Here is a 24,664-nt window from a genome sequence, read left to right as displayed (position 1 = left end):
TCATTCTCTCACGTATCTTTCGCTTTCTTCTTGATCCCGTGTGTAGCGAGTTACGGAGTGTTGACGTATATTATTTCATTGTACGAGGGTTGAATGAAAAGTAATGTCTCTACCTTCGTTAATTGGGTTTGGATGGGAATATTTTAATAAATCAAACGCAGAAATAATCCTTAGAATGTAATCTTTAATTACCAATATTCCCTTTTCCGTTTAATCACCAGCCAATTGGATACATTTCTGCCAACGATGAACAAGTTTTCTGAAGCCGTCACGGAAGAAGTAGATACTCTGTTTCCGGAACCACAGTATCACAGTTCTCTCAGCGTCTTCATCAGAAGCATAATGATGTTCCGTGATTGAAGGGAGAAAGGCGTCACCTTCATTCTCGTAACGCGAGGGGAGTTCCTGGCAAATTTCAAGTCTGTGCGCTTTCATTTCAGGAGTCAGCATCCGGGGTACCTATCTTGCACAGAACTTCCGATAGCAAAGCAAAGCAATAATGTGACCCACACGTTCTTGTGAAATGCCGACTATGCTTGAAATTTCTCTCTGAGTGATACGACGATCACCCTGAATCAATATGTCAACATTTTGCTTGTGAAACTCTGAGCTTGCTGTCACAGGACGTCCAACTCTGTCACGCAGGTCTGATGTTCCCGCCTCAACATCTTTAAACTTACTCGCCCAACGACGCACACTACTCACATCAACACAATCACCATAATGAATGCACGTTGATTAAATCGCATTGACCGACTGTGTGCGCAGGGTTCCATACTTTACACTGTAACAACACAGTCGTTCAATGCTAAGGCTTCCCGCCAACTGTAGCTGTAGAGAAGAGGCTACGGATCCAGCCAGCACCTGCCGCATACCAATGCTGCCAACTGTTGAAGAGTTACGAAGATGGAGGCATTACTTTTTAGTCAAACCTCGTATTTACAAATCGTACTAAATGGAATTTTAAGTTATGCTGTTTCTGCTCTTCTCCATATCCGCATCCAGTGACGCCTATGGGCTGAGGATGACACGGCGGTCGGTCGGTACAGTTGGGCTTTAATGGCCTGTTCGTTTTTTTTTTTTTTTGTTTCTGCTGTTACAGGGAATTTGGGATCATATACACAGGAAATTTGCGAATCATGTAAACAGGGAAGGTGGAGTTTTGTTGTTCGGCTGTCATGATACTTTTTAAACGCTATCGTAACTCCTCTCGCGCCACAGATCCCAGCGGCGAAGAGGACGCCTTTGTGCAGCTGCATGTTAAATGCGCTGGTAAGGCGATTTGCGGTATGCTAGGCTCCAGCACAAAAGTACCGCAATAATAATAAGCGTCTGTACTGGTCAGGGCGTCATTTACGTTCCGCGGAAAGGGAGGTAACAACGAAAGTGGAGGAATACATAGCGCAGTATTTACTTGAGTGTTACATTTATGGTGAATAGTGTATAGTACGAGGCAGTCGTGACTACTGACGGTAAGTCATGGAAATGAAGGAGTTGTCGATTGTATGGAATCAGCGCAGTAAGCTGGACCGACGTGGAGATGTAACAGTATGGTGGAAATGAGTTATCGTGCTTGAACATGTGCTGACCACGTCGTGAAAGTGGCTGCCCGATTTGTGATGTATCATGCGGAATGTGCAAAGTTTCTACAAGGAATGGTGTACCTCTAGCAGCCATGTATCAAGTCATTAAAACAATGGTCGAATAAAAGATAGTAGCCGATTACTGGCACTGGAGAAGAGCGTCACGCCTTGTCAATCACAGTCGATTCCAAACCCGATAGGGAATGTTGCTCCAGTGAATGCAGGCCCATCTCAACCAATTTCCGAGTGAACACTGCGAAGGGAACTGCAGCCAATGGGCATTTGGAGTCGGATACCTCGCAAAAGGTCATTGCACAAGTGGCGCATGAAGATTCACTTCTCCAGTGGGCAAAACAACACAGAAACTGGACAGTAGCTGGCTGGGCGCGTGTAGTGTGGTCCAACGACTCACCATTTTGCCTCTCTTTAAATGATGCGAGGCGTTGACTGCACAGACGGCTCATTGATGCTATTAACCAGCAGTGTAAAGAATGCGTAGTTCAGATTGCAGGTTATTCTGTGCTCTTCTAACGGTATTGCTCGAACCATGACTTTCCCCTACGCATTAAAATTACCGTGAACATGGACCAAGCTGTGTATTTCAGAATTCTCTGTGATCAATTGTTGCTCTTTCTTCTAAAGCTCGATGATGAGTATGATGTGGACATTCCCGTCTTCCACTACTATGACAACTGTTGTGTTCACAGGGGTGCCTGCACACATTCCTGATTTACGAACACTCAGGCATTTTACGCCATTGCCCCATACCTTCTGATAAATTACTCGATCTTAATACCCAAGGACACGTCTGGGACTATTTGGAACAGCGGGTGAAACGTAGCAGTCAAATTCCCCGCAGTTTGGTAGCTCTAAATATTCTAATCATCAGTGAGTGGCTTGAGTTGGGCATGACACACGTGAACAAACTTGCGCACTCTCTTCTTCAGCGATTTAAGGCCATTATCAAAGCTAGAGGTGGTGCTACAGGGTATTAGCTTGAAATCTCCTGGGGGTGACTAACTTTTTGTTCGCTCTATTTACCTCTGTAAGCGCCCTGGTCTTCCTTACGTCATTTTCGTGATGTCTACGCGACGCAAGCGATAGTCGCAGCGTAACGATCACCTAATTAGTTTTCGCGAGAGAAACGTTGGCTTTCTTCGAGATTCCCAGTTAAGTTCACGAGCACGTCTCTTACAGTTTAGTATGGACTTTACTGATATGTTAAGATTTTAACAGCGCGTCTCTGAATTCTTCTAAGTCTGCTGTAATGCCTACCCGATAGACTCAAAACGGTATGGCAGTACTCTACAATTGGTCACATTAACGTCGTGAAAATTATTTCCGCTACTGACGATTTACTGTTTCTCGGAACTATTTCAACAAATATACCTCTCCCATTCGCCTTATCCGCTACGGACGTTATCTGTTGTCCCTGTTTCATATCGCTTCTTAATATTACCCCTAAATATTCAAATGATATGAGGTTCTCCAGTTGTTCACTGCTAATGTTGGGGTCTTCTCTTTGTTATGGGCATTACGTTGCAAATATCCACACTTAAAGAACGCTCCCATTCATAGCAAAAACTGAAAAGTGATAGAGGTCGCTATCCCTCCGTATGATTCCGACGTTGTGTGCTTATACCATTATGGTTATTGCACGAGATATACTGTATGTGCGAGAAAGTAATCTTTATTGGTCTGTCAATTTTAAGAGTATATTTTGCTTGAGGATTATCTCTAAATCGAATTTGATAATACTGAACTGGAGAGATGATGATCTGCAAGCGGTCTCCTTTACACATGATTTACACTTGTTTGAAATCTTCGAATGAGCTTTATTCTGGCATGTGCTTTCTGTACAGCCACATCGTCTAAATTGTCCGCAGTGGTCATTAGATTGGATCACACACATCCATGCCCGAGGCAGGATTCGAACCTGCGACCGTAGCGGTCGCGCGGTTCCAGACTGTAGCACCTAGAACCGCTCGGCCACTCCGGCCGGCTGACCGTTGACAGTTATGCCGCATATAGGCTCCTTAAAAATTTAATGATTTATATCTTAGTGCACACGTAATAGAGCAAGTACAACTTTTTTGTAAAACTTCACATATCTACCGCAATTCATCCACCACTTGAGCTTCCATTTTTTTGTTCATTGTATATTTGGGGCAATCATTCTATATTCTCGAGACTGTCCAGCAGATACCTTAGTTTAAAATAGTTTGCGCAATTCCCCATGTGATGGCCATGTCTTCCGCGTCGTCATATACAGTAATCCATGCAGTCAGTAATGTTAGCACGTAAGTTGTATGTAAGTAATACAGGAGACGGTGTTTAGTGATACGTTATGTCATGGTAAATAATTAGTAACGTCAAACAAGACACATTTAAAGCAGTAATGTTTTATCAAAGAATTTAGTTACGTTTGATGTAGAGCTATACACACACATATACAGACAGTTTATCAAAGAATTCACCTTTGTTATGCATAAAGAGAAAACAGACTAATTTTAAATGAGTCAGATTAATACTGTTGTACACGTTATAGTACAGGCAATTTTACTTGCGTTACGCATAAGATTTGCAAAGACAAATTACTTTCACAAAGGGACTAACGCACCTGTACAAACATCTACATAGCACACATATATTACAAAATGAGATATGAGTTGTAAGCAAGGGTAGAGAGGAGATATTCATAATTACGATACCTGTAATTGAAGTCATCACGTGATTCATCAAGGAGTAACGTATTATAGTCGTAAGCCCATTATATTACAAAATGAGATAAGAGTTGTAAGCAAGGGTAGAGAGGAGATATTCATAATTACGATACCTGTAATTGAAGTCATCACGTGATTCATCAAGGAGTAACGTATTATAGTCGTAAGCCCATTGTTCTATCAGGTAACGGATCAGCTGCCTGCAACAAAGGAATGTAATATGCGACTTAAATTAGAAGAATGTTAGTGAAAATGTATAATAATTTTGTGTGATTTACGTAACTATATTGCCCATCCCCATTTATATATAATTTTATTCTCTAGTCATGGTATGCTTATTAGCCATCTGCAGACAAGCGATGTGTCTGGTTATGTACGTAATTATCTGAAAATCACCCGCTTCGCTTGGTCTTCTTTTGCATTCATTTTCTAAATTCGAACAAGATGTGCAGTTAATCACCTCATTTGTATATCAGATATCTTATTCAAAGTGTATTATGATAAACTACATTAGATGTTTTGCTTAGGGTGCAAAGATGAAAACGTTTTGTGAGTATTCAACAAGCGAACACGGTATGTATTGTTGTTTGTAAGAGAAACACGATGTTATTACATTCATTCCGCAGTATTTGAATATTTGCCATTTTGCTATTGATATTCGTACTAAAAACTGAAGCCTTTTAAACTAAATCGTTAGTTAGTTGAAACGAGTGGAACGAATGATGACTCCGTTTTCTTTTCTGGTTGATACTTCCGGCTCTATGATGTTTAGAAACCTTTTTGCAATCGCATATCGGGTACATAAGTATTTTGTTGGGGAGTTTAAGCTTTCTCCTTGGTTCATTATTGTAGCAATGGATTTAAATATATTTTCTTCCATTGTTATCATGTGCTAAACTCAATGATCTTTTTGTTACACTAACTCATTTTAAAAAGTTACAGTAAATAACAAAACGGAGCATCAGTTTTTTTAAAAATTTTAAATAAAACTGGAATTAATTTTTCGTAGGAAGAAAGCCTAATTTTACAAAATGGTTTAAAGTACAATGTAGCCCCTAGGCTTAGAGACTCTCCAGTAATAGATGACTTTGTACTTTACCTTCAAATTGGCCTAAACAGTGCTAAAGTAGATAAGGCCCACAAGTTTGGATAGCTCATGAATATAACATCATAGAAAAAGAAATGGCAGTCAAGACTAGCATTTTCACCAGAGAAAAGAAAGTGATTAATAATATCATTCGTAAACTGAAAAATAGTGAAGCTTTTATAACTAAAGCCGATAAGTGCAATAAATTTGTCGTCGCCTATAAAAATGAGTATATAGATAAAACGTTACAATTTTTGAGGAAAATGGCATCACCGAAATTAGTACAAATCTCACCTTAAACCTGCAAAGAGAAATTCGGAAGTGTTTAATAATACTAAAAACTTGTTCGGAAAATTTCAGAGAAAATGGGTAGTAAATATAAATCTAAAGCTTCCCGTTTTAAGAAGCCAGTTTAAGCTTCGTAAATAGCATAGGAAGTGTTCACCAGAAGTAGCTAGGCACTTACAAGGTAAACTCCAGGAATTTTTTACTTTTGACAGTGATTTTCCGTTAAAATAGGCAAGATCTGATTAGTAAAATGAAAATGCTCAAATGCACTCCTCGTACTAGGTTGTTATCCTTTGATATTACAAGTATGTACACGAGCGTTCCTATTGACGTGACACCTATTGCTCCATAAAAAGTTAATCAGATGCAAATTACAGAACTGATGAAGTTATTAAAGCTAAAGTAAAACAATTATTTTACTTTTAACAGTAGATTGTATGTTCAATCCTTTGACCTTGCGATGGGTAGTCCCTCAGGTGGCATCCTAGCTAACATTTCCATTAACTTTCTTGAAGACTTAAAAAACAAGTTAGATTCATTGAGTAAATATGATTTTATGCGCGTTAATTTTCACGTTTGATGGAACTGACCAAGAATTAGATTTATTATTTAATACCTTTAACGGCTTCCTCCAAATAATTAAATTTGCAAAAGAAATTCAAAATGAGAAAGGTGATCTCAATTTCCTTTATCTGAAACTGCGCATACAGAATGACAGCGTCACTTTCGATATTCATTACTCTGATAATATTATTCCATCAGATTCCTTCTACCCACAGGGTAATAAAGTTGCGTTTTTTTGGTCAGCAATAAATCGTGCTTTAGCAACGCCACTTTCCCCATAAGATTTTCAGAAAGAAATTAATTTGATTAAGACTACTGCTGGCACTAATGGTTATAAACAAGACATAGTCGACCAGATACTTAGTAACAAAAGTGCAAATCAAAAATATTCGACACTAGGTGACAAACTGAAGAGGAATGAAAAGGAAATGACAAGCTCATTTCGATTCCACTTTTACTAACATGTCCTACAGGACTGGCCGTCTTCCGACTGGAAAATATGGTTGTAAATTTAGCCTCTCTACTAACAATAGTTTGAAGAAAAATTTAGTACATACATTAAAAACAGGACAAGATCCTTTCACAAATTCAGGCGTCTATAAAAACGTCTGTAAAGACTGCCCTAACTATCATATAGGGGAGACTCGTAGAGCTATTAAAGTCAGATGATTAAGGAGCACCTGTTAAGTATGAAAGGGGCAAATGTTCATAATTTTTCTTTTGTTGAACATTTACATATTTCACCGTTCTCCGAGGGAATTAGAAGAAACCGTAATTTTACGTATCGAAATAAAAGGCTGGAAACAGAATTTATTAGAAGAACTTGAAATTTATAAACATCTTGCTAAGAGAGACGGTAACATTTTGAACGATCAGTTGCAACTCGCGAGAAAGCATTTCCTTTATGGCTTTAAACAGCTGCTCACAGTTACATTATACGTGTTTACACGTCTCCGCTAACATCGGCGAATGTGCCGTTTTCCTCCAAAGACTTGCCCTCTGCTGTTGATCTAGTTACATTTCCTATCAGTAGGTTTCATTTTTGGTGGCAGTTGGTAGTCCAAAAAATTATATACTGTAATATAGTTAACATTTTTCTGCGTAAGCCTCCGTACAGTTAAGTAGAAGAATCTCATTTTTAGGTTGTAATTTAACTTTATCCATTTCATTCTTTCCTCCACCTTTTTTTGTAACAGAAGTTATAATAGAATTCTTATCTGCTGCACGCTAAATTTACGTGCAGTATCGCTCTGTCACATAAATGTTTTACAGATAATTTTATATTTAATGTATACCTCAAAAATATTGCATTCATTATTGGCCTTATATAAGAGATGGTCATTTTGCTATAATGTAAAATTAGGTTATTTAACACCGGCAAGACGCAGTGCTGACGCGCATGTATATAGCGCTCAATGCATTCCAATTTTTCCTTATAGCTTAAGCTTTCATGGTGTTAAGAGGAAGTGTCTTTTTAGTGACTTTGTTGTATCTCATATTTGCTCTTTAAACCACGTAACAGTAGTCCTTTGTAAATAGAACTTTAGCTTCTGCAGCCGGCCGGTGTGGCCGTGCGGTTCTAGGCGCTTCAGTTTGGAACCGCGTGACCACTACGGTCGCAGGTTCGAATCCTGCCTCGGGCATGGATGTGTGTGATGTCCTTAGGTTAGTTAGGTTTAAGTAGTTCTAAGTTCTAGGGGAATGATGACCACAGATGTTAAGTCCCATAGTGCTAAGAGCCAACCATTTTCTAGCTTCTGCACGCTGAATAATGCGTACAGCATTACACTGTCAGTCAATGTATTAGAGATTTTATACGTAATGTATACCCTTAAATTTATTGCATTATTAGTTGCTTTGTATAAGAAATTTTCTTTCTTACTTTAATGTAAAATGCTGTTACTTAACACAAGCCAGGCGCTTGTATTCAGCGTTCTCTGCATCTCTATTTTTCCTTATCGCTTGAGCCTGTACCTTTAAACAGTTGGACTTTGTCTCCGGCATGGTGAATACTTACGTTATGCAAATATTTCGTTCTTTGGTCTCCTGTTATAACTTTATGTCGACAAGAACCTTTATCACTGGGTGAATATATTTGTGCATTTATTCTGACGTACATTGAGTGTAATCTGGCTGCTGTCTTAAGCCATGGCATGTGATTTATCTGTTTTTTATATCAATTGTATATACAAGAGCAGCTATTTCAGCTAACGTAATTTACCACCATGTGATTTAATAAGTGAGTATGCTTACCTCACAATTATTTTACTATTATTAGTATTTTGTTATGTATATCTAAATAGTTTGTAACCGTTTGTATACATTTTTAGGGCCCATGCCTTCTGAAGATATTTTTTATAATATCAGAACCTAGGTCAACGGCTAAATAAACCTTTCGTTTGCAAGTGGTTGGCTGATTTTTTCAACTTCTTCTAACTCATTTTATTTGATAAAATTGTTGGCTCACACAGCAGTTCTTCCTTAATGTAAGCCGGCCGTTGTGGCCGAGCGGTTCTAGGCGCTTCAATCTGGAACCGCGCGACCGCTACAGTCGCAGGTTCGAATCCTGCCTCGGGCATGGATGTGTGTGATGTCCTTAGGTTAGTTAGGTTTAAGTAGTTCTAAGTTCAACTTTAATGTAATTTCTCTGTATGAGTGAATACACTCAATCGACCAGCAGTTGCTCTATTGTTACGACTTAGCAAAACGCATCGGTTAAGACGGTTTTGCATGAATACGGATCAATGTGGTATGTGCAGTTGTAAGTTCTATACCAGAACATTCCAAAGTATTCTAGAGTATACGAAAACGTTATAGAACCATCTCGAATTTTTCCACTTGGAAATAGATTAATGCGAAAGAAATAGAAGACGTCCTGGTGACAACCGTGATGTCCTGGCGACCACTTAAAACACATATATCTCAACAACCACAACAGCTACCATAATCCAGGCAGTGACTGACGGTGTGGGGTTCATCCATATACATATACAGGGTGTTCAAAAAAGTGTCGAATACTTCGAGAGGTAGTAATACACATCAAAACAAGAAAAATAAGTCCAGTAAACATGGGTCCGGAAATGCATGCTTTCTGAGATAAATCCAATAAACATAGGTCTAGAATGCGTATTTTTTGCGTTAAGCAAGCGTTTACAGGAGCTGTTCAACGTGATGTCCATTCATGACAATGCACCCCTCTGCCCTCCAGCGTAAGGAATGCGCACCCTTTTACTGTACCCGGTTGTTACTGTACCTGCTGTACGTTACTGTACCTGCTGTACGCGACCCTGCAGTGTCCGCATATCATTGATTGGCGTGACTCAGACAAATTCCTTCAAGTGTCCACATAACCAAAAGTCTAGGGGATTGAGGTCTGGGGAACGAGCAGGTCAAAATGTGGCGTCCCCCTGACTAATCCAGCAGTTCTGAAATGTCTGCGTCAGATGTTCGCGCACATTGTGACGAAACTTTACTGGTACGTCATGATGCATGAACTACGTTTGTATTCGTTGCTGCAGTGGCACAGCTTCCAGCAACGTAAGGAATACATGAATGAGAAAGTACTGACAATGGACCCCAGTTAATCTTTATGGTAGCACGTATGGCCCTATTAATCTATCGCTAAGTACGCCTGCCCATACATTCATTGAAAATCGGTGATGATGTCCTATTTTCCTGAATTGCTTGCGGATTTACATCTGCCCGTACACGCTGGTTATGGAAATTCGCAGCACCATCTCTTGTGAACCCTGCCTCATCCGTAAACAAAATCTTGCATTTGAATAGTGGATCTGCGGCACACTTCTCAACAGCCATTAAAGGAACTGATGTCCACCGTGATGGTCCTGTAGCCTTAGGACCTGAATGCGCTGTAGGTGATAAGGGTATAGCAATTGTTTATGAACTACAGCCCGGATAAGAGAGTGAGACATGCCGCCGGCTGCTGCTAACCGTCGCACACACTGGTTCTAGGGATTTCTCCCACCTAATATAGCACACGCTCCTCCACGTGAGGCGTATGGACTGTGCGGGGCCTTCCACTGTCAGTCTTACAAGATGCAAGGGTACCTGTGTCGTTCAGACGCTGGAAAATTCTGCAGAACGGCTTATGAGGGGGCATTCTGGGCTGTGGATTTTTTTTCAGTGTAGAGGCAGAGGCTCGCATTCTACGTCCATTTGCTGAATCTAGCAGAATATCATATCCGCCATTTGACTTATCGAGTAGTAGGCTTCCAATAGTCGTGGAAGAGAGAAAATTTAAATGTAGTACACCATTTGTACGTATAAACAGCGCAATAACAGTAAACACGTAACTGAATCTGCCTTTGGAAGAAGGTAAAACACCATGATACGTACCCATTGTTCACAGTACTGTGTAATAAGGCACACAAACACGGCGAAAACTAAAGTAGCCTACAACACGACTCGAACCACGAAACTGACTGAAGACCAGCTAAAGGTAGGTAGAGCACTGTGAGTAAGAAATCTCCTGCAGACACATTTGACGAAGCGCCAATGCAACGACTGTGCTAACATCCGCTGCCAGGCGTGGCGCAGCCCTTATTAGAAACAAATGCTTATCTTGGAAAGTATGCGATTCGGGACGTATGTTTATTGGACTTATTTTTCTTTTTTCGGTGAGTACTACCACCTCTCAAGGCATTCGACACTTTCTTTGAACAGCCTGTATATTGTATATTGCCTTTGCCGTCGTTACGCATTTTATTCTTCAAGATTCTTAAAATAGCTTCTGTGTCTCCTGTTCCAAATTTTGTACCAGCTCACTCAAGTATGGTGATTTTGTCGCAGTTAATAGATAAGAATAGACCCGAATCACCAGGAAAAAATAAATAAGAAATTACTTTCTCCTGCTAAACATAAATAAACAAAAACGGAATTGTAAATTGCGTAATATCGGCGGAAGAGAGCAATAAAATGAAAGTTAACGTTATGCGATTTATTTGTCAACGGTTAACGGTGCATCGCTGGCGTCCTTGTTTTATGGTAATTGTGACTGTATTTTACTTTATTTTTGATTACAATATAACGTTCATCGGTAGTCAGAGATCAAGGCGTCGAAGGACAAGAAAAATAAGTCCAGTAAACATGGGTCCGGAATTTTTCTACCTTCGCATTTTCATAAATAGCTTTATGCGACCCATGGAAAACTTATATCAGGAGGCTAGTACCGGAGTTTCGAACACGATGCTACAGAGTATGAACGTATTTTGTGGATCGTGTATTTCGTCGGTGAACAGCACATCTAAGTACGATCGTTGACTTAAGATAGAGCCCTGAAAATAGTGTGAACTCATATGATGCTTGATGCCAGTCCGAGCGCTTCACCGCTTCAGTCATATTATCTGCTCTTTGTGTAAATGTTTGTTCTACAACTTTCAAAACGATGTTTAGGATTAATACTAGTTAACATTTTAGGCGGCGATCGAGAGAGCCGACATGCACTGTTGAGCCAAAACATTATGACTACTGCCCACAACGAGACTGAGCACCATCTGGCGGAGTTGCGGGAATATTACTCGGTGAGGAAAATATACAAGTCGAGGGGATATGAATGGGGAATCATTCTTGCGACGGCGCACATCGCAGGTGGGGTAATCCACTGACATAAACGACGTTGAAGAAGGGCAGTTTGTTATGGGCTGGCGCTCGAGATACGGCGAAGGCGCTCGGCTGTTCGCGTATTGCTGTCGTGGGCAACCGTGGAAAGTGATGAAAGACGGTGAAACTACGAGCAGGCGACAAGATGTTGCAGGTACACATCCTGTCGCAGAACGAAGAGGTCAGAGTCTTGGCCACCCTGTGCAGCAGTATAGGCAGCAGTTTGTGGCAGATCTGACGACGCGGTACAATGCCGGTTCAGCCACACGAATTGCGGAGCACACCATTCAGCCAACATTACGGAACTTGCAGCTGCGTATCATATTACCCTCTTCGTGACTTAAAGTCATCGTCGACTACGACTGCACCTTGGTCAATGGGAACGTGTTGCCTGTTCGGATGAATCACGTTTATTGTTGCATCTGATCGAAGATTGTCTGGATCCTCCACCATTCAGGCGAACAGCTGCTCGAAATATGTACTGCGCTATGGACGCGCTTCAATGAGTTAGTATTGTGCTATTTGGGGATAGTTCACCCGGACATTCACGAAACCTGTAGTAGTAATAGAAGCCAGCGTGACAGCTGTGGGCAACGTGAACGTTACTGCGGACCACCTGCATCCTTGCATGCTTGATGTTTTCCAGAGGAATAACTGTCCACCTCATAAATAATACTAAAAGGTCTGAGGAGGTTGATATCCTGGCCGCCAAATCTGATTTTTCTGAACATGATGAAAAATATCTGGGACGCTATAGGGCACCAGCTCCACTACAAACAACCAGCCTGTAATTTACGGGATTAGCGTAAGCTGTACGTAGACACCTGGTGCCTCACATCTCAAGGAACCTAGGACGGACTTGTGGTATTCATGCCACGCAGGATCATCACTGTATTCTGTTCCAAAGGTGCATCAGCACGCTATTAAGCAGGTGATCATCATGTTTTGGCTAATCAGTGTGTCTTGTCCGAGGTACGCCGTTACGAGATGGAAGTACCGCCTACAACGTAGATAAATGCAGCAGCGCAACTGCTGTGCGGGTTGCCTCGCCTTACGGCGTTCCGTTGCAGCTGGACTGTAAATTTACACTCAGTGCCTCGTATAAAACGGAAAGCAAAAGAAACAAAGGGAGGTTAACTAGAAAACAATAGCATGACAGTTTCAGGAGCGATAAGCCTATTGAATCAAAGTTTGTCTGCAGCAATGTACACTTGCTCCCGATAGCCTACAAAATATTTGTTGCAAGAGTTAAGCCATAAAACGGTAAAATGCATTTTTAAATAAACGCTTCTAAAATGTTTGTTTTATAGAAGGCAAGTATCTACAGGAATCAAAGAAAGTCTCCTGACAATTGTAGCATGAAGGCGACGGATATGAAACTTCAGACTTCAAAAACTTAATGAGGGACTCTAAGCTACACCACTCTCTCACGCCACCATTCTTGAGATACTACTTGCCTGTCCCGAATGGATATGACGTCGGATTGATGGATAAACCGAAAATATTTCAGGCAGACGTGCACAGATTGCGTCTGGTTCATATAGCAGGTTCGATAGTGCTACAGAGGTGATCGATAAACTGCTATGGAGTAGCGTGCTTTCATTTTAGGAATGGTGAAGAAAAAGTGGAGAACTTTTCTTTGAGAAAGATTCTGTAAATACTGAGAGCCGCACAATGTCTGTAGTGATAAATTTGAGAGATTTCGGCACGTACAGATATTAATTCTTTATACATATTATCTGTAAATGGAATGACAAACGGGGCAGTAAGGACGTAAGATTTGTGTTAACGACCCGTCGAACATAGTGGTATTTTTCCCTAAAAGCTGGCCAAAAATCCACTTTGCAAATGGGAGTAATTCCCGGAATGTATAACTTCCTGCGATAGCGTGACAGATGGGGCACTGCCGAGGCAGTGTGTTGTTTGCTTATTGCGCAGTGATACGCGGCAGAGCTAGTTTGTATTTATGTCGCACTTGCAGTGCATTTGAAGCTTCTCTACTGTCTTGAAATCTCTCTGTGTTTGTGAATGTGCTAAAGTTTATTTTCACTTGAAGTGTAGTGAAATGAAACATAAATTCCGAAGATTCTGGTACGTAACGTTATTTATAATTATTTTCATTCGTATTATTTACTACTTTTATTAGTAATTATTCTTTTTGCTATAGTTTAGGGTGTTTCCTGCACATTTCGTAATACAGTGTGATAGAAAAATCATTCCTCTACCAGAAATTTAAAAAAGGAGCCGCTGAATACCACAGTTTGATTTTGTACTACTTTTTTACGTCAATGAGTTGCCAGTTATAAAAATTGCCATCTCCGAAAGGAATTCTGAGGCACTTTGTTTTTATCCGAGATTCTTCGAAAGCCAAAATCACAAGAAAAGGCCTGTATGTCCTTATCAAGAGATGTTCCGGGAAAAGTTTCTAAAAAGATTGAACTTTATGGGAAATTATATATTATCAGATCCTAGCTTCCCTGATGAAGAAAAGAAAGGTTTTAAATACAACCTGTCTTATGTGAAGTCACAATTAAAGAAACAATGTCTTGTTTCACACAAAGTCGAAAGTACCTTCTTAAAAAAGAACCATAATTGGCTTGAAAGTACCATAAAATTCCATGTTGTAAAATTCAAGTTGGTAGGCCATCAAAGTCATTGAGTTAAGCGAGCGTAGTAAAAGGCGTCAGACACAGCTATTGAGAAACAATTTTGGAACCGCAGAATTAACGTTTGCCAGTCAAGTGGTAGCTCCGAGAATCTGGAAATTTTGAGGGTTCCAAAGTGTTTAAAGGTGTTACTTCATCTCCTATACGAAGAGCTAAATTCAGACAAGCATTAGATCGGAGCCGTGGAGACGTACAAGCATAAAAACACCTTTCACATACCCAAGCCTTGTCAATCTGTTCGGAGGTCTCGCTGATAAGGGAACAATACGAAATAGTCTGAACAGCTGATAAGAAGGTCTATCCCTATTGCAGAATCTTTCAAGAGGCTAAAAAGTAGTGTGACTGAATCCTATCAGGTAACTGCCACACGTGCGGAGGTTCAACTTCAAGCCTTGCTTAATCATACACGTGAGCGATAAATATTATATCTGACAGAGGTTTCAAATGATGTTTCAAATAATGACATAAATGCATTGGAACCTATCTATAAACGGGATTACGATGATTCATAGCAAATTCAGTTTAAACAAAAATTTGAAAACAATTATTAGTCAGATGTGAAGATAGTTCAGTCACCTTTAGCGCCTCTCCAACTTATTAGTAGCACGGATAGAGTCCTTTTTGTTTGAAAAAATTCTGCACTATTGTCTCCTCGCTATTGCAGACCAGTAAGAATTAAATTTATTCATGAAGCAACTGATGTTACTGATAAAGTAATCGGTTATATCAATAGGCAAATTGAAAAATTACAAGAAACAAAAATTGCAAGAACAGAGGGTAATTTATCCATGAAAAACATATTGAAGCAGCTGATGTTACTGATAAAGTAATTTGTTATATCAATAGGCAAACTGAAACACTACGAGAAACAAAAATTGCAAGAACAGGGGTGATTAGCCACGAAACACACATTGCTGATGACTATGGTGGATGCAAAGGTATTCAACGCAACAACAAAGACAGCATCGTCAATGAGATGATACATTTGCAAGGCTTCAACGACTTTTCAAAAACCAAAGTAGCAAATACAGCTATTCAGTTCGGCCTGTCTATACTCCATGCCTGAATTAGATTTTTCGAATTTTTCTTGCATTTTTGCTACAAAATAAACATCAAGAAGTGGCAAATCTGTTCAAAAGAGGAAAAGAAACTTGTTCAACAGAGAAAAAGTCAGAAAAGTAACGTTTAAAAACGGATTGGGATTAATTGTAGAGGTCCCCAAGCAAGGCTGTGGAAATAGAAATGATGGAGATGCCAATAGAAGATTTTTTGCGGACCCTGAAATCTCAGCAGAAATAACAGATGTAGATCTGCAACTCATCTATCGTTTCATGGTTGTTCTAGCATCTATTCCGTGGATATAAGACAGACATAGACAAATTTTCATCTTTTACTGTTGAAACATCAAGACTCTATGCTGATTTGTTTTCATGGCGTCCTTTGTCTCCAGCTGCACCCAAGATTCTGGTGCATGGCCCAAATGTCGCTGAAAATGCCTTCCTACGCGTAGGCAGTTTATCAGAAGAAGCAGCCGAGCCTCACAAGTACTTTCGTTTGAACGGACAAACGTTTGCCAGGAAATTCTCACGTGAAGAATGCAATCTGGACATAATAAACAGGCTACTACTAACATCTGATGCATTAATAACAGATACGAATCCGAAGTCAAATAAAACCAGTAAATCTTCCTTTAAAGAATCATTATATTTTGCTGGTCTCAGGCGCAAGATAATGAGGCAGCTCCCTCGAGCTCAAAATTATTATGAAGAGGAGTCCCCAATGGGAACAGACTGCTTAGATGAACATGACTGGGGGGAGGGGGGGGCATCATCTGAATAATACATAGTGTTGTAGCTAAGAAATAAGTAATCTAATAAAAATACCATAATTTGGTTTTATTTCATGTTATAAAGTATGTAAACACATTATTATCCTACAAATATGTTCTCTAGGGTCTTAAAGTACAGAAAAAAATCAAACGCTAATTTTGACCAACTTTTTGCATGAAATACCCTTATGTGTGTTGTCCACGAAGTCATCAGAAATAGAACAGTTTGTGTTTGGGAAGGAATTAGGTTGTGTCCTTGTAAAGGAAACTTCTACGCATTCTTCCTAAGCGACTTAAGAAAATTACAGATAAACTAAATATGTACGGCTGGACGGGGATTCGAACAGCGAACACGAGTCCAGTATGCTACCAATGCGTCACCTCTCTCGATTAGATGTAGAAAAGGTGCTGCGCAACCTCCAAGAGACACACGTTACTAATGCTTCCTAAAAAAGTTTTTGTGTTTCAGACTCAGTTTTCTTGTGAAGTTCATGAAGAGGAGTTAAGAGAACATAGACTGTGTATGTAATTGGGTAAAAGAGAGACTGGTTTGAAACCACAGTGCTTTACTAAATACGGTCCTGTTAGAGATGATGTGCCGTTGCCTTCTTCCTCCTGCTGAACTGACTTACACTGCAGAGGGCCCGTACAGTTTAGAGACTGACCCCGAACCAAGAGGCACCCCGGCATTTTCTTACACCATTACGGCTAGAGGCGAAGAAGTGGTAAGTGGCATAAAAACTCTACAACTGACAAGGACTCGAACTCGACACCTTTATGTCCACAGTCTGGCATTTTATCAGTGAGCCACAAAGCCAAACACGTATTTGGGTGGAATTTGTTTATTTACTACCACCGTTGCAAAAATATAGTGAGTGATATAATAGGATTCCCTGAAAAATTTCAATCTAGCTTTCTGAAGTAATTTACTATCGTCCTCGCAACGGTTATTAGGTTATTAAATAACGCGTGCCCTAATTGGGCCTACAACATACATACACTGTGCACATTTCCCACTGCTGAGCTACTTATAGCTTCCCTTCCTGAAAGTGAATTAATTGTGCCGTTCCAGTCTTGCTGGTAGGAGTAAGTTTTATCCACAGTGCTTTTAAGGGAAATGGAATAGAAGTGCTGTAGTTCCCGGACACCAGTATATGAGCCATTCTACAGCGTTAAATGCCAAAATTTGTGCGTTGTCTGGTGTAGGTGATCAGCTCTTTGTACGACGTCTGTCAACTGATACTCAACATAAATAAAGGTAACGTAATGCGCGTAAATGGACGAAAAGGTTGGATATCTCCTGAGTGCACTTTGATGGGCAATCAGTCACTGGAATCAGACACAACCGTCAGGCGTCTAGGAGTGGAGCGATTTAAAGTGGAGCGACCGCGTAAATATAGCCATGGGGAGGGCTGATACCAGACTGAGATTTGTCGGAAGAGTCCTGAGGAAGAATGATTGTCTGGGATCCTTACCAAAAAGATTAGCGGAAGAGAGAATTTGAAGAACTTCGAACTTCGTTAGGGGTTTGTTCAGTCAGCGCTGGAGCATTGCAGAACTGATCAACAAACGCCAATAGGAAACTCTGTGCATCGCGCGGAGATTTAGTCTCAGAACTGCAATACGCATCAAGAAATGTATTTCTTGCTCCAACATTTATTTCATGTAAGGACCTCAAGAGGTACAAAGCGGCAGCAGTTATTTTCTAACCGTGCACCATCCTCGAACGGAACGGGGTTGAGAAAGGGGGGAGGGAATGGCGAGGGACATAATGTAAATCTACATAAATATCCCACGCGCCACTGAACAGTCCATTGTGGAGGGTACATCGCACCAAAATTATCAGTTTTCTTTCCTATTACATTCGCGTATCGTACGAGGTAAAATTGCTGTCTATATGTCTCTTTACGTACCCGAATCTTGTTCTGATGATTTCTACGTGAGATATAAGATGGCAGCTCAATGGTCGTCCAGCCTTCTTCGAAAACAGCTTCTTTAAATTTACCAGCAGGGTTTCGCGAGAACTTCGTCATCTTTCTCCCAAGGTTCCCCCTCCAGATCCCCGAACTTTTATGTTACGTTTTCGTGTGTATCATATCGACCTGTTGCGATTCTAGCAGCGCATCTCTAAATTCGTTCGATGTCGGTTGTTATGTCTACTGTATAAGGACTCCAGATACGGGAGCGATGTTGTAGAATTGGTCGCAATAGCGTCTTACACTCGAGTACTCGATATTGTTTATAGATCCACTGCACCTTCCCAGAAACCTTTCGAAATACCTAAGTCTTCTATTTGCCGTCCCTAAAGTGATTTAAAAAAAAATGGTTCCAATGGCTCTGAGCACTATGGGACTTAACATCTGTGGTCATCAGTCCCCTAGAACTTAGAACTACTTAAACCTAACTAACCTAAGGACATCACACACATCCATGCCCGAGGCAGGATTCGAACCTGCTACCGTAGCAGTCACGCGGTTCCGGACTGAAGCGTCTAGAACCGCACGGCCACCGCGGCCGGCTATATACAGAATCATCTGTAAAAACAAATTCAAATATTATGTTGTAGAAAAAATCTTTCCAGTCAACCAACGGAAAAATATGACTGTGCTGTCATGCACCAGCAGCTGAAACCACAGTAGCAGCAGCAACGACGACAACAGCAATAAAAACAACGATTAATCATAACCCGTGATCACACTAAGCTCTTCTTCTATCTGACCATCTCTATACACCGACGTGACAGAAGTCATGGGATAGCGGTATGTACATATACAGATGGCAGTAGTATCGCGTGCACAAGGTATGAAAGAGCAGTGCACTGCAGAGCTGTCATTTGTACTCTGGTGATTCATGTGAAAAGGTTTCGGACGTGGTTATGGCCGCACGACGGAAATTAACAGACTTCGAATGTAGAATGATAATTGGAGCTAGAGGCATGGGACATTCCATGTGGTAAATCGTTACAGAACTCAATATTCCGAGATCCACAATGTCAAGAGTATGCCGAGAATACCAAATTTCAGGCATTACCTCTCACAACGGAAAACGCAATGGCCGACGGCCTTCACTCAACGACTGAGAGCAGCGGCGTTTTCGTAAGTTGTCAGTGCTAACAAACAAGCAACACTGCGTGAAATAACCACAGAAATCAATGTGGGACGTACCACGAAAATATTCTTTAGGACAGTTGAGTGACATTTGACGCTGACGGGCTATGGCAGCAGACGACCGACGCGAGTGCGTTTGCTAACAGCACGACATCGCCTACAGCGCCTCTCCTATCTCGTGACCGTATTGGTTGGATACTAGACGAATGATAAGCCATGGTCTGGTGAGATGAGTCCCGATTTAAGTTAGTAAGAACTGGTGGTAGGGTTCTAGTGTGGCGCAGACCCCACGAAGTTATGGACCCAAGACATCAACAAGGCACTGTGCAAGCTAGTTGTGGCTCCATAATAGTGAGGCTGTGTTTACTTGGAATAAACTGAATCCTCTGGTCCAGCTGAACAGATTATTGACTAGAAATGGCTATGTCCAGCTACTTTGAAACCACATGCATCTGTTTATGGACCTCATATTCTGAAACAGCGATGGAATTTTTATGGATGACAATGCACCATGCCACCGAGCGAATGATTTGGCCACCAGTATCGCCCCATGTGAATCCTACCGATCATTTTTGGACGATAATCGAGAGGTCACGTCTTACGCTAAGTCCTGCATCATATTAGGAAGGTATCTCGTGACTTTAGTCACCTCACTGTATCAACTCTCAATTATGAGTGTTAGGCCTGATTCACCCAAGAAGACATGGGATGATCACAGAGCAACGTAATCAGCGCTACCTCAGGAGAATCTTGAAAGTATAATGGCAAAACAAATAATATATTCGCAGCACAAAAACACGGACACCGAAAACAAGAAGGACAATTGAAACGGTACGGAGACTTTCTGAAATCTTAGTTTAAAGTATGCAAAATCGACACCGCCAACTGGGAAGCTACTGTCCCCGGTCGCCTGAAGTGACATCGGAGCGTTTACGATGTCTCAATACTCCGAACAACAGTTGCGAAGACTAAGATCGGACAAGCGGAACAGGAGGAAAGGGCGAGAAAATCTCATGACAGACAATCTGTAGCAACTTATACTTGGCGTGGACGGGATTTCTCTTCGTAGTAGAAAAAGGGATTCCAGGGATGGTCTCCTTACCCACTCGCTAAGTCATAAAGGGCAATGAATCTCGTGGAATACAAAAATTCCTGCCTACGATTATGTACGACGGATTTAACCGTTTCACTACAATTTTTTCTCAGTGTGGAAGACATGAATGTGTGGTTATTTTAGTTAATATTGTATCAAACTTAACGATATGAAAAAAATATTTTCCGTTATTTCGTTTTCGAATGCGGGGAGGGTATTTATCTCCGTGGTTTCAGAAGATGATTAAGCATGAACTACAAGATATGGAAAACAGACACAAATAAATCGATAGAGCATTTCACCAGATTTTTAACTCACATTACATGCGTTCAATTGGACACTGTTCGTAAGCCGTAAACGTCATTACGTATGTACAATTCATTGATATGAGCCGCGCGGTCTAGGGCGCCTTGCCGCGGTTCGTGCGGCTCCCCTCGTCGGAGCTTCGATTCCTCCCTCGGACATCGGTGTTTGTGTTGTCCTTAGCGTAAGTTAGTTTAAGTAAGATTAAGTAGTGTGTAAGCTTAGGGACCGATGACCTCAGCAGTTTGGTCCCATAAAACCTTACCACAAATTTCCAAACTTTCATTGATATGAATTGTGCGGGAAGGCACGAGAGCAGCCGACTTTGCATATCAGTTCGTTAGGTTGCCTATGTACAGGCGTGAAGTAACTCTAGCGGACAGAGCGTTAACAATGAAATCTGAAGGAAGCACAGCCTACGGATGTAATCTGTAATTATAAGAATTCTACAAATTCTTAGCGCGCTTAACTCCACCAGTGGGACACTGTTACATAGGAAAAACATGCAGTACAGTCCCACTGGTTCTCCGATAACCTTTCGTGGGACACGTACATCCCAATGGTAATGATAGGGTTGAGATAATATAAGAGACAGTCAATTGAAAAGGAGGGAGATGGAAAAAGATCAGTAAACTTTATTATTTCACAAGTAATCACCATAACTGTTAATACATTTATCCCGCGTTCATGGAAAAATATTTGAGGTTGCCTGTGGAACCACGACTGTACTAAGACCTACACCGCTTTCTGCTAAGCAAATCGACGACCGCGAATGACTTTATCCAGGGCAGCCAAAATATGGAAATCGCATGGGAAGAAATTGGGACTGCATGGGGGATGTGTAAGGGCTTCCCAGTGAAACTTCTGCAGCGTAGTCGAAACAACCTTGGGAACATGTGGACCGGCCCACAAGATTTACTTGGAAGCCCTTACACATCCTAATACAGTCCTGATCTTTACCCATGCGATTTCCATATTTTTTTGGTCCCGTGAAGTAATAATTAAATTCCATGGAGAAGAAATAAAAACTTTGAGGTTTGCCGACGACATTGTAATTCTATCAGAGGCAGGAAAGAACCTGGGAGAGCAGCTGAACGGAGTGGACAGTGTCTTGAAAGGAGGATATAGGATGAGCATCAACAAAAGCAAAACGAGGATAATGGAATGTAGTCAAATTAAATCAGTTGGTTCTGAGGAAATTGGGTTAGGAAATCAGACACTTAAAGTAGTAGATGAGTTTTGCAATTTGGGGAGGAAAATAACTGATGTTGGTCGAAGTAGGATATAGAAATGTAGAGTGGCTATTGAAAGGAAAGCGTTTATGAAGAAGAGAAATTTGTTAACATCGAGCATAGATGTGTCAGGAAGTCTTTTCTGAAAGTATTTTTATGGAGTGTAGCCATGTATGGAAGTGAAACATGGACGGTAAACAGTTTAGAAAAGAAGAGCATAGAAGCTATCGAAATGTGGTGCCACAGAAGAATGCTGAAGACTAGATGGGTAGATCACGTAACTAATGAAGAAATACTGAATAGAATTGGGAAGAAGAGGAATTTGTGACTCAACTTGTCTAGAAGAAGAGATCGGTTGGTAGGAGGCGTTTTGAGGCATCAAGGAATCACTAATTTAGTATTGGAGGGAAGTGAGGAGGGTAAAAATCGTAGACGGAGACGAAGAGATGAATGCACTAAGCAGATTCAGAAGGAAGCAGGTTGCAGTAGTTATCCGGAGATGAAGAGACTTGCACAGGATAGAGTAACTGCATCAAACCAGTCTCTGGACTGAAGACCACAACAACAACAGCTAACAACAAACCTTTTTTCCAACAAGGCATTGAGCGCCTTGTCTCACAGTGGGATTAATGTATTAACAGTTATGGCTATTACTTTTGAAATAATAAACAGTGTTCTTCCTTTTTCAGTGTTTCGGGTTTTTATTGGACTCCCCGTAATGCACTGAAAAGAAGAGGGAGACCATGCTTCAGTGTTTCAGTATGTCTGGCGAAAACTGGTGCAACTGGACCACAGAGCTGGTGCTTGGTCTGATGACTAGGCATAGGCTGGGCCCAGCTCGTGAACGCGGCGGCAGCAGCAGCCGTCACGGCTTCTGGGAAACGGGCAGGCTGCCTTTCACTGAGGGGGCGGCAGTCGCGTGCCGTGCCGGTCGGCGTTCCGAGAACCTGCCGCTCCGCGAGACCGTAAATCCAATCGCTGACTGACACAATGCGCAACACTCAGATCGAGACAGCACTGCGTGACACCCAATTCAGAACGCTCGGCTTTGATTTCAACTTCAGTCATCAGACGGCTATCCGATGATACTGATTTTCTCGAGTGGTAGTGTCGGAAGGTTAGGTTTAATTTCGAGGGTAAGTCAGGAAGAAACGACCAGTAGTGCATTCTTGCTGTGCAGATTGACTTTGTGTCACCAGTTTTCTCACTAGTTTGACGGGACCAGCCATGAATTTCTTTCCTGTTCCAGTCCCTTCATCTCAGAGTAGTGCACCAAACGTTCTCAAATATTTGTTCGATGAATTCCAGGTTCTGTCTCCCCTCCAGTTTTTATCCTCTACGGTCGCTCAACTTCCATACAAGCTATTTCTTGGTGTATTAACACGTTTCCTCTCTTATTATCCCTGCTTCTTGTTAATGTTTTCCACATAATCCTCTCTTTGCCGTTTTTGTAGACAGTTTTTTTTTTTTTAGACCACCTAATATTCAACATCCTGCTACAGCACCACTTCTCAAACGCTTCGATTCTCTTCTTTTCCGGTTCTCCTCACTGTTCATGAATTGCTTCCATACAATGCTGTGTTCGAACTGTACATTCTCAGAAATTGCTTTCTCCAATTAATTCAGATGTTTGACACTAGTAGACTCGTTTTTGGGATGAATGCCCTCTTTGCCTGTGCTAATTTACTTTTCGTGACCTCTTGTTTCGTCCACCTTGGGTTATTTTGCTTCTAAGGTAGCAAAATACCTTCACTTCGTCTACTTCACGGTACTCAGTTTCAATGTTAAGCTTATTGTTAATCTCATTTCTGCCACTTCTCATTATTTTCGTCTTTCTTCGGTTTACTCTCAGTCCATAGATTGTGCTCATTAGACTGCCCATTCTTTTCGGCAGTTCTTCCTTGCTTTCACTGAGGTTTCTAAATCATCAGCGAATTTTACCTTTCACCTTGAATTTTAATACTGCTCTTGAATCTTACCTTTGTTTCCCTCATTGTTGTTTCGATGTATATATTAAATGGTTGATCGATAGACTGCATCCCTGTCTTACATCCTTTCTAATCCAAGCATTTCATTCTTTGTTCTTTCTTTTGGTTGTGGTACGAGTTCATAATTACCTGTCTTTTGCTGTAATTTACATCTGTTTTCCGGATAAGTTAGAACGTATTACTTCTTTTTACATTGGCGAACTCTTTTCCAGGACAACAAATTCTATGAACGCGTCTTGATCTTTCTTAGTTATTGCTTCCATTATCAAGCGCAACGTCAAAACTTTCCTAAAGCCAAACTGATCGTCATCTAACCGATCCTCATTTTTCTTTTCCATTCTTCTGTATATTATTCTTGCCATCATCTTGGACACATTAGCTGTTAAGCTGATTGATTATAGGCTTCTAGCCAGGGTCAGATAGTTTATTTGACGTCTTGTCTCGGTGTTGTGCAAGTGCCAGTCAAAGAAGTTGTCGTGCATTATGCGACCTACAGGTCAGAGCTTTTATTCCATTTCTGAATGCTCGGAATATGATTACACAGGAATGAACGAAAATAAGCGAGACAGTAGTGTGAAGTGAC

At 41.0% G+C, this 24,664-nt stretch overlaps 1 protein-coding gene across 3 annotated transcripts in view; it reads right to left on the bottom strand.

The window, feature by feature from the left end:
• Window positions 1-24,664, bottom strand: part of LOC126100957 (protein spaetzle 5) — a 335,947-nt gene that overhangs the window by 23,895 nt on the left and 287,388 nt on the right. For all 3 annotated transcript variants that reach the window (XM_049911620.1, XM_049911618.1, XM_049911619.1), the window contains exon 3: window positions 4,420-4,506. In XM_049911620.1, the coding sequence (XP_049767577.1) occupies window positions 4,420-4,506 (87 nt within the window). The remainder of the gene's footprint in view (window positions 1-4,419; window positions 4,507-24,664) is intronic.

This window comes from Schistocerca cancellata, chromosome 9, assembly GCF_023864275.1.
Source record: "Schistocerca cancellata isolate TAMUIC-IGC-003103 chromosome 9, iqSchCanc2.1, whole genome shotgun sequence".
NCBI classification, from domain to species: domain Eukaryota; kingdom Metazoa; phylum Arthropoda; class Insecta; order Orthoptera; family Acrididae; genus Schistocerca; species Schistocerca cancellata.
The sequence above is the reverse complement of the archived record's forward strand: the minus strand, read 5'-3'. Positions and strand labels throughout refer to the sequence as shown.